Raw genomic sequence first — 10,136 nt, forward strand, 5'->3', positions numbered from 1 at the left:
TTTTCCTTTTTACCTTTTTTTTTTTTTTTTTTAATTTTTTTGGGTTTTTGGCGCATGTAGAGTAAAATTCCTTTTTCTTTCTTTTTTTTTTTTTTTTTCTTCTGGGTTTTGTTGTTTTTACTGATTTAGGTTGAAGAGTTTATGCATTTTCCGGAAAACTGAGCCTATGGGCGCTTTTCAAAGCTCGAATTTCGAGGGCTGAGGAAAACCACTTGTCATGCTGAGCCTCTGGGCGTTTTTCAAAGCTCGAATTTAAATGTATTAAATTGTTATGCTATAAGAATACATGTGTCCATAGATAAGGAACATCACCTATCATACTGAGGTGTGTATTCTAGTCACAATTTCTTCTCAATGTGGGCCATGGAATATCTTTTGATTTTTGTTTGTTTTTTTTACTAGTATAGCGTAAAAGTTACTATGTTGTCCAAAAAAATAAAAAGGGTAGAAGTCACCATGAAACTCGTGGTCATGACAGCGCATTGTTTTGGTTCATGTACACTACAAAAATTTGGAGCAATTTTCTGACATGATTGGAGGTCTGGGTTGTATCGGTATAGTCGAAGGTTAGGGTGTGGTCGGGACGGTGCTATGGGTATAGCCCGAATGACGTGATGGATGTAGTAGGTGGCCATTTGGGTTGGTTAGTTTGTCTATTTCTTAATTTCCAGGTTCTACAATTTGGTGCTTGAATTTCTTTAACGGAGCTGTTTAGTTTGCTAAATCTACCGTAAATCGGTGCTCTTGAATTATGCGGTGATTCATTAAGAGTGGGGCGTTGTGTTTCTTGCTCCAAAATTTATATTGAGAGTTTTGATCTCTCACATTATCTCTTCTAAGCATTGACTTCATATGTTCTATGAGTAAGACATGTATTTCCAACTCATTATTATCTCGCAATTTTATGGTTCAACGTATTTTTTTAGATAGTGTTGCAAGGACCAACTTTAAGCATATTTTTTATGAATATGTATTTTGTAATGCTTTTTTTCAATAAAATTAATATTGTATTTTAAAAAAATATATATATTGTTAAAGGGAAGTTACAATAAGAAAAGTACAATAAATTCTCTTTTAGTTTCATAAAATCTTAGGTTAAAATTACAAAATCCAACAAAAAGAAAAATGAAAGAGAATTTTGTTAGTCCAAGTACTTTTTGTGTTGGTGGATTTGTTCGTCTCTATCTCTTTTAAAATCAAACGTGGTGGACTTGTTTTTCATTTTTTGGTCAGAGTTGGCAAACTTGATATTCCAAGCACGAATGTTGAAAGAGAAAATTTTAATGCATTCGAAACACTGAGTGATAATTATATGTTATTATACAAGTAGATGAACACTTAAAAAATAAAATTTTCAAATGCTAACCACTCAACTTGTCGCTCGAGCCACTGCCCTACATGTAATAATTGTTTAAAGAAAAATATTATTTACACATTCATTTTTACCTCGTATATTCTTGTTAATTTTTAATTATTAATTTTTTTCAATTATTCGATTCGACAGTTTAAAATTGAAAGTTGTGTGTGAAGTAGAAATTGGTGTGGATGGAAAGTACTACCCTTGTTTAAATTAATCCTCACCTAAACAAAACAAGAACTTAAATTCGAAATAGCAACCACTCATGTGTGACTTTGCCAAAGAGAATACAAGCACTGAAAATACCAAAAAAAAAAAAAAATTGTATGTATCTCCACATGCTCCATGTGCTTCTTGTTGTTCTCGTGTTTTGGTCTAATATCACTTGCTCTTCTACCTAGGCTTGGATGAATTTCATACACATTTGATAAAGTAAAATAAATATATGGCTTATTACATTTTAGATTTGAGGTGATTTTTAAAGTGGGTGATGATAATTTTGCACTCTGAAGTTTTGAAATTGCATCAATTTTTACCTTTCTTTCTTTTAAAGTCTAATCATTCGTTAAATTAAGGAGGTTTTGTCAATATGATGCATTGTTACTTAGATATTGTCTATATATGGGTCTCACACTCACCATGTCATCTAATTAAGAATCAAACAATCAACTATGCCAAAATAAATTGATAACAATTTTAATATTTATGGTGCAAAATGATAAATTGAAACGTCATGATCTGTTTTGAAAATCACCCTAAAGTTAATGTGAAGGGGAGAAAGGAAGAGAGAATACGGGAGGGAAGAAGAGAGAGGGTTGGTGCGTTTTTTAATTTTGTAATCCACATGGTTCAAATTTCATCCACATTAGCAAAATGTGAGCACTATATTCGTCACATTATCATTAACAGCTAAATTGATAAAAGAAAAAAAATGTATGTATGATAAAACTAAAACATAAATAATGTCACACATCAATTTATGTTTGAAAGAATATATAAGAGTACAATTATACTCAAATTTGAAATCGAAAACTGAAAAGTAAGAAAATGCTTGCATCACGTTTAAGGAGGAAAAAGAAATATATTAATAAGAAGATTCAAAGAAAGCAAGCAGAGAGAGAGAACCAGTAACTGAGCGGCAGGATTAGCCTGTCGATTTTGACCGCCAATTGGAAAATCAAGTAGGTGATCGAACCGAGTTTTGCTTCTGGACGATACAAGTCATTGACCAACCACATACTTAACAATCTTATTTATCAAGTAAAGAAAGACGTTTTGATATAAACGTCTCAGTTTTAAATGTCATAGATTAAACATTTATTCTTTTTGATTAAATCTTTTTCCTACAATTTTAGTACTTTAATTTTATTTCATTAGAAGTTTATTCACGATAGCATTCCCTTTTTTCCTTCTATTTTTATGCATCTCTTATTATGATAATTTAAGATTTTATTTTTTATTTTTTATTAAAATATTTATTTTAGTAAATTAAATAAAATGTAACAAAAATCGTTGTTAGGTACGTTTGGTTATATTGGTATGTTTGATTATAATGGTACATTTAGTTACTTGGTACATTTGAATTTTTAGTCCATTTGGCTTTTTGGTACATTTGAATTTTTGGTACATTTAGTTTTTGGTACATTTGAATTTTTGGTACGTTTATTTTCAAAACGTAAGTTTTATTACTTTTGTCCTAATAATGAGGAATTACTTTAATTAATTAATTTTTTTTTTTTATAGAAAGAGTCGTTAACAATGTAAAAGTTTAAATTACTTTAATTAAATTTTTTTATTTATAGAAAGAGTCATTAATTAACGGACAATAGCCTTTTTGTTAATTCAAAATTATATGATTTATCGTTATTATTTAGCATTATCTACAATAATAAGGATTTATCTCCGATCAACTAAAAGTTGTTCCATAGACTTATCTACCAAAAAACAAGACCATAGAGCATTGTGTATGAATCAAACATATTTTTAAACATTCCAAAAGATAAATATTCATTTCAATATAGTTTATAATTGGGTACGTTTTAATTTGGGGTGGGTATGTTTTTGTTTGACGTTGGTATGTTTTCATTTAATGTTGGTACGTTACCATTTGGCGTGGGTGTACATTTAGATTTGAAAAGTTTAAATTTTTAGACTTAAATATAGTTGAAATTATTTAAAATATATAGCAAATATTTAAATGTAAATTAATTTCAATTAATCTGAAGTAGTTCAAGTCTGAGTATCTTAGTCAAATGTTTCAAGAGCTTAATCAAAAACTCAAAAAGCATAAATGTTTAATCTACAAAGTCTAAAATGAGACATCTAATTCTAATTTTCTGAGTAAAAACTGTATGCATCATAAGTCAACTAACATACTGTTGTGTGTTTCAGTGTTATACATCTTCTGACCAAAAAAATATTACAACATAAAATATGAGAATTTCAAAATGATTAAGTAAGAATTTCAAAATGATACCGTCTTGCAACCACATAAAGTTAAAAAATAAAAAATGTGACCGGAATATCGAAATGCTTGACTTACTTCATTTAATTTTTATTAGTTTTATAGTGAACTCTAATGCATGAAAAACCACTATAAAAGCAGCATGAAACATCTCACTTTGATACCATCACTTTCCTCACCAAGTAGAGAGAAAAATATTGCATAGCATCCCAGTACTAGTTAAATTAATGGACTCGTTAACACTTCCAAAGCTTCCTATCATCGATTTCTCCGTCGATGTCTTGAAGCCTGGCTCAAGTTCTTGGCTGTCGACCTCCAAAAAAGTCCGGTATGCACTCGAAGAGTACGGTGGCTTCGTGGCGCAGTACGATCAAATTTCTGAACAACTTCTGAACGATATCTTTGGCCAGGCCAAAGATTTGTTTGAGGTTCCTTTGGAAAACAAAGTGAAGAGCGTTAGTAAAGAACCATATCGTGGGTATATTGGACCGAACCACCTCATGCCACTCTATGAAGGTATCGCCATTGATAATGTCACATCTCCAGAAGAAACTCAGAAGTTCAAAAATCTCATGTGGCCCGATGGAAAGAGTAATTTCTGGTAAGTATTTCTAGTTTTCTTTTCCTAATTCTATTAGATTTAAATATTACTCTCCAGCCAAATTGTCAACTTTCTAAACTATGATTGTGTCTAAGGGAAATGATTATCTCCGAATCCCTTTCTCCTAATCCATCAAATCAGAGAATTTGTGCCATTGAAATTTGATCAAACGGCTGAAGTTATTATAACTTTTAAAGTGACCTCCTATTTGTAGCCGTTTAATTAAATTTCAATGACACAGATTTATTGATTTGATGGATTAGGAGAAAAGGATTCGAATAGGATTCCGTTCTGTGTCTAACAATATGTTTATAGGACTGCTAGTTGAAACGTTTCAATTTTCTTCTAAAAAAAAAAAAAAAAAAAAAAAAAAGGGCGTTTTATTTTTTAAGGCCAGAGCGCTTATGGCTGCATCTCGCAAAAAACTTCAAAATGATTCTAGCTTATAAAAGCGCTTAAAAGTGTGACCGGAATAAACCAAATGTTGAATTTCTTATATATATTATACATACGTATCATTTTTTTTCTTGTTTTACCGCAGTGAAACTACAGATTCATTTGCCCAATTACTATCAGAGTTGGAGCACAAAGTGGAACAAATGCTATTCGAAAGCTATGGAGCAGAAAAGCAGTACGAGTCTGTTGCTAGTGCCAACAGCCACCTTCTTAGATTCCTCAAGTATAATAAACCAGAGGAAGCTGATCGTACAACCTTGAGATTTGCGAGCCATACAGACAAGAACTTCACCACCATCGTTGTTCAGCACGACGTTGGTGGTTTGGAGGTTAAAACCAAGGATGGTGACTGGATTAGCATTGAGTCGGTACCTTCACAGTTCGTGTTCTTGGCCGGTGATGGATTGCAGGTTTGTCCCATTCCCATATAATTAAATACCATCAACTACTTAGTTTTCAATTACCTTACACTAGTACTACTTAGCCGCTGAGGGTCTGCCGTTTCCAAGTTTGTGTCTCCTTCCGACGCAGCACAGACCCAAACGCCCCACCGTCGCTTGGTAATTCCTCCTCTTGCCGGCAGGTACTTCTATCAAGGTTCTAAAAAACGTTGGGCGCTAGTCGGACGGTAGGGAGGGCCTAGGCGGATTTATGTAAATTTATTGTATATTTTGTAAATAAGTGTCTATTTACACTTAAAAAAGAAAAACTATACTTGTATGGATAATAAAAAAATGATAAAATGCAAAAATAGAAGTAGAAGAATACACAGAATACATCCATCCAACAAGTTCAATATTTAAAAAGCAGTAAGCATATAATCATAATGAAAAGTATTCTTGGATGATAGACTAAATTCTTCTTGTTTATGATCTTTTGCATTAGATTGGACATACACTAGAAGTAATGATCTAATTGGTTATTTTGACTTGGTTCGATAAGGTATGGAGCAACGATAGAATAAAAGCTTGTCATCATCGAGTGAAGCATTGTGGAGACAAGACGAGGTACTCACTAGGGTTGTTTACATTCAACAACGGAAGAATACAAGTACCACAAGAACTGGTGGACGAGAGGCACCCACTGCTCTATAACCCACTTGACAGTCTTGAGTATATAAGGTTTCACAGTAGGGGTGAGGCCAGGAACTTAGTCTCTCCTGTCAATACCTTTTGCGGTGTTACAAATTCTGCAGCTTAATCTGCTGGACTGAGGAGGACTCAAACTTGATGCTGGATAAAAATATTATGGAAAAAAATAATACTGCGGTGTTAATAACTAATAAATGTACTATCAAGCAGGAATCTTTGTTGTTAATTACTTAATGTCCAGGTGCATTAGCATGTGCTTAAGTTGTGGAATTTCACGGCTGCTTCCTTCCAAGCCCAGAACACTCCAACTATCTATGTGTAATAAAGCATTCAACTTTGGCTTTCTTCCATTCCAAGAATTATTGTGTGGTTGAGCACGGTTCCCCGTGACGAGAACATTTCATATGCTCATTTTACTTTTCACACACTTCTTAAATTTTCAGCCGTCAAATTCAATGAATTGAAGAAGATTAACGATAAAAAAATTAACAAGGGACTGTGAGAAGTAAAACTAGGTGTGCGAATAGTACTATCCCAAGCAAAAATACTTTATATATAAGATATTAGATTTAGTTTGCAAGGACCCTTTTGAAATCGAATTTTTTGTGATATGTATATGTAATGTCCTTTTTGTAAGGGGAGTTTTAACGAAACACTCCTGGTACTGTTCACTTTTAACAAAAATGATATTTTTACACTAAAATGTCACTCCTGATACTATTCGCTTACAACACCTTTTTGTTCTTTTGATTAAAACTCAAAGTTTTCAAGTCATTTTCATTATTTTTTTTTATTTTTTTATTTTTTTTAAGGGCAATGTCACTCGAAAGAAAGAACAAAATAATTCTATTAGAATTTGGTGTACAATGAAACGACCTGTAAAAGTATGGTTTCTGTTTGAATACATTTGTATATGATGGGAAACGGAGGCCAAAGTGATGATCCAATATGCAAAGAGGATATGGTGGAAGAGCTTGAAGAAATAATTGTACCCATGAGAATTCTATTTTGATTCAAGAAGGGATACGAGTGACAAACTTACAAGTGATCCACCTTGAAACTCAAGGTGTGGATATAAATTAATTGAAAAATATGATGAAAAATCCACAACCGATCAATGTGGAATTAAATTTCAAGATTAACTGAACAAGCAAGTTTGGGGTGCAATAGTCGTCAGTCAAGAAATAATTAAATTATAAAGTTGAATATTCCAATTTTACTTATGATTTTGATTTCATGATTGTAAAATCTCGACACTCCTTAAGTTGAAGAATTTATTTGCTGATCAAGCTACTTGTCTACTTATGATCAAATTCGGTTCAAGGAGAACTCGAGGTCAAGTTCTTTACAAGTGAAAGGGGTGGGAGTGGATTTGGTTCATTTCGGTTCGGTTTTTTGTCACATCCGAAAATAAAATGAAATTAGTTATTCGGTTTGATTTGGTTTTTTCAAAATTTAAATGATAAACCGAATTAATTCGGTTTGGTCCAGTTTGATTTTAATTTTTTTTATTCATTCTTTATATTTTAATTGGCTTGCCTAAGTAAATATCGGAGGAAATGTTGGCTACTATTTTATCACAGCATCAAGCTAGCAACAAGAAGACTAAGCCCATGTGAGTGTTATTGTGACATCCCACATCACCTAGGGAAGTGATCCTTAAATGTATATTTCCATCCCTACCTAGCACGAAGCCTTTTGGGAGCTCATTGGCTTCGGGTTCTATCGGAACTCCCAAGTTAAGCGAGTAGCGCGCGAGAGCAATCCCATGATGAGTGACTCACTGGGAAGTTCTCGTGTGAGTTCCCAGAAACAAAACCGTGATGGTATGCTGGGGGTTCAAAGTGGACAATATCGTGTTACGGTGGAGTTGGCCGGGAAAGTGGTCCCGCCCGGACCGGGATGTGACAGTTACTGTAATGTTTCAAACGTGATGACGTTTTGTGAAAACTTGATAAACTTAAAGGAATATTTATGTAATTAACCTGTTCAAAAAATAATTCCATTAGCATTTGGCGTACAATGAAGCGACCTGTAAAAATATGGTTTCCGTTTGGATACATTAGTATGATTAAGGATGGGAAATGGAGGCCAAAGTGATGATCCAATATGCAAAGAGGATATGGAGGAAGAGCTTGAAGAAAAATAATTGTACCCATGAGAATTCTATTTGAATTAATATTCAAGTGGATTCAATTATTTATTTTTTGAATATATTCGGTTTGATTTGATTTTCTCAAATTTTAAACGATAAATCAAATTAATTTGGTTCAATTTATTTCAGTTCGATCTGGTTTGATTTTGGATTATTTTTTTTTTTTTTTTAATATTTTAATTAGCTTGCCAAAAAAAAAAAAGGTAAATTGGATGAAGAAAACTACATCAAAGTCGAATCTTAGGGGTGATCGGAGGAAACGTTGCATGCTCTTTCGTTACAGCATCAAGCTAGCAACAAGACTAAGTGAGTTTTATTGTAATGTCTCAAATTTGAAAACGCGAATATTAGGGGTGATCGGAGGAAACGTTGCATGCTCTTTCGTTACAGCATCAAGCTAGCAACAAGACTAAGTGAGTTTTATTGTAATGTCTCAAATTTGAAAACGTTTTGTGAAAATTCGATAAACTTTGAAGAATATTTATGTAATAAACTGTTAAAAAAATATTACGAAATATTTACGCACTCATTGCAAAGTTGCTTATGACAACGAAAAAGTCTTAAAATAAGTTAGAATCAACTAAATATAAAATGAGAAAATTTTTAAAGTGTTATATGAACTTATACAGTTATTTCATTCTATCTTATAAACTAAAATTTTAAACGAAATGTCATATCAATTTTCCAAAAATAATAATTTGCCATTTTGCTCTAACTAAGTTATTTGTTCAAAATTAAGTCATGTTGTTCAAGATATTTTGAACTTTTGACCTTCTTTCAATTTCATTTCATTGCTCGTCACGAGCATTCAATTAGAAAATCCATTCCGAGCTTGAAATTTTCCATTGTTTTAGAGGATAATTATATTTTAAGAACATGTGTAATAGTTTACGAGAACTATATTGTTCAGCATGTCGTTGTCTTATGTTTAATGAAGCCTTGGTGCCCGGCATGTCATCAGTTATTAGTCACCAACACGAGTTCCTACTTTGACAATTTATTTCAATATAATTCAAAAATGTCAGTTTTGTTGTGACCTAAATCTAATCGGAGAAAATTTAACTAAAATTATAGAATTACGAATTTCTTTTTTAAAGTACTTTGAAGTATACGATGCTCTTGAGTTTTAACTATTAAATATTAATATATATATATATATATATATATATATATATAATGTTAAAATCTAACGATTAATAGATTTGGAGTATTCTACTCTGAGCATCATAATTTTTTTTGTCAAATTGGTTATTTATGTTTCTAACTAATTGGAACGATTTATATTTGTGTTAGCATGTAATGCATCTTCAAGTTCTTGTCAAGTAATGTTCAGCACAAACCTAACGTACAATGACCGAAATGTGCTGCAGATAAGGATTGTTTGACAAAAGTGATAATCTTATGCTTTTCACAGTAGGCCAAAAAAAGTGAGTGCGATATTAATATATTGTCATCATAAGAATCACACTTCTACAGTATGACGAAATATTTGAGTGTGATATCAATATACTAAACTTATGAGCGTAATATCAATATATTGTACTCACACTTGCGTAGGAGTAGATAAATATCAAACTCAGGTTGTCTAATCCATATATTTAGTTTCCACACTCGCTCAAACTATTGTGGAAAGTCTTATCACAATTTGCATACCACCTTTTAAATAAAGGTAAAACCTACTTGTATTGATGAGATCTATATCTATTAGAAATGTGATACAAATGTGGTAAGTGCACTATTACTCAGACGAGTCAAGTTTTCATCCTACAAAACTATAATTTAGAAGAATGCAAGACTCCACAGCCGTGTACAAGTTATGTGTAGAATTATGTTTTTACCATATGTTTTTTATTCGAGCCCTCCGAGATTATCTATTTCTATTAGACTTTTTATGCGGAATTGAAAGCGAATTCCAACAAAGTACTAAATATCAATGTTGTAGGCGAAAACGAAGAAGTAAACAATCTCAAAATAAGAACATGAAATTTAACGTGGTTTGGCTAAAGCCTACG

General features: G+C 32.2%; 1 protein-coding gene across 1 annotated transcript; it reads left to right on the top strand.

Annotated features, from left to right (window-relative positions):
* Nucleotides 1-3,973: 3,973 nt before the first annotated feature.
* On the top strand, nt 3,974-6,319 carry LOC103954257 (deoxypodophyllotoxin synthase). Its single transcript, XM_009366067.3, has 3 exons — nt 3,974-4,422; nt 4,964-5,288; nt 5,821-6,319. The coding sequence occupies exons 1-3, from the start codon at nt 4,049-4,051 to the stop codon at nt 6,076-6,078; spliced, it is 957 nt and encodes a 318-aa protein (XP_009364342.2). The 5' UTR covers nt 3,974-4,048; the 3' UTR covers nt 6,079-6,319.
* Nucleotides 6,320-10,136: the final 3,817 nt, after the last annotated feature.

The sequence above is a fragment of a genome, unplaced genomic scaffold (genome assembly GCF_019419815.1).
Source record: "Pyrus x bretschneideri cultivar Hongxiangsu unplaced genomic scaffold, Pyrus_bretschneideri_v1 Contig5, whole genome shotgun sequence".
NCBI classification, from domain to species: domain Eukaryota; kingdom Viridiplantae; phylum Streptophyta; class Magnoliopsida; order Rosales; family Rosaceae; genus Pyrus; species Pyrus x bretschneideri.

Coding starts and splice junctions, on each gene's coding strand:
- LOC103954257 (XM_009366067.3), top strand. CDS start 4,049: ATGGACTCGTTAACACTTCCAAAGCTTCCTATCATCGATTTCTCCGTC. Junction 4,423..4,963: donor GATGGAAAGAGTAATTTCTG/GTAAGTATTTCT, acceptor GTTTTACCGCAG/TGAAACTACAGATTCATTTG. Junction 5,289..5,820: donor TGGCCGGTGATGGATTGCAG/GTTTGTCCCATT, acceptor TGGTTCGATAAG/GTATGGAGCAACGATAGAAT.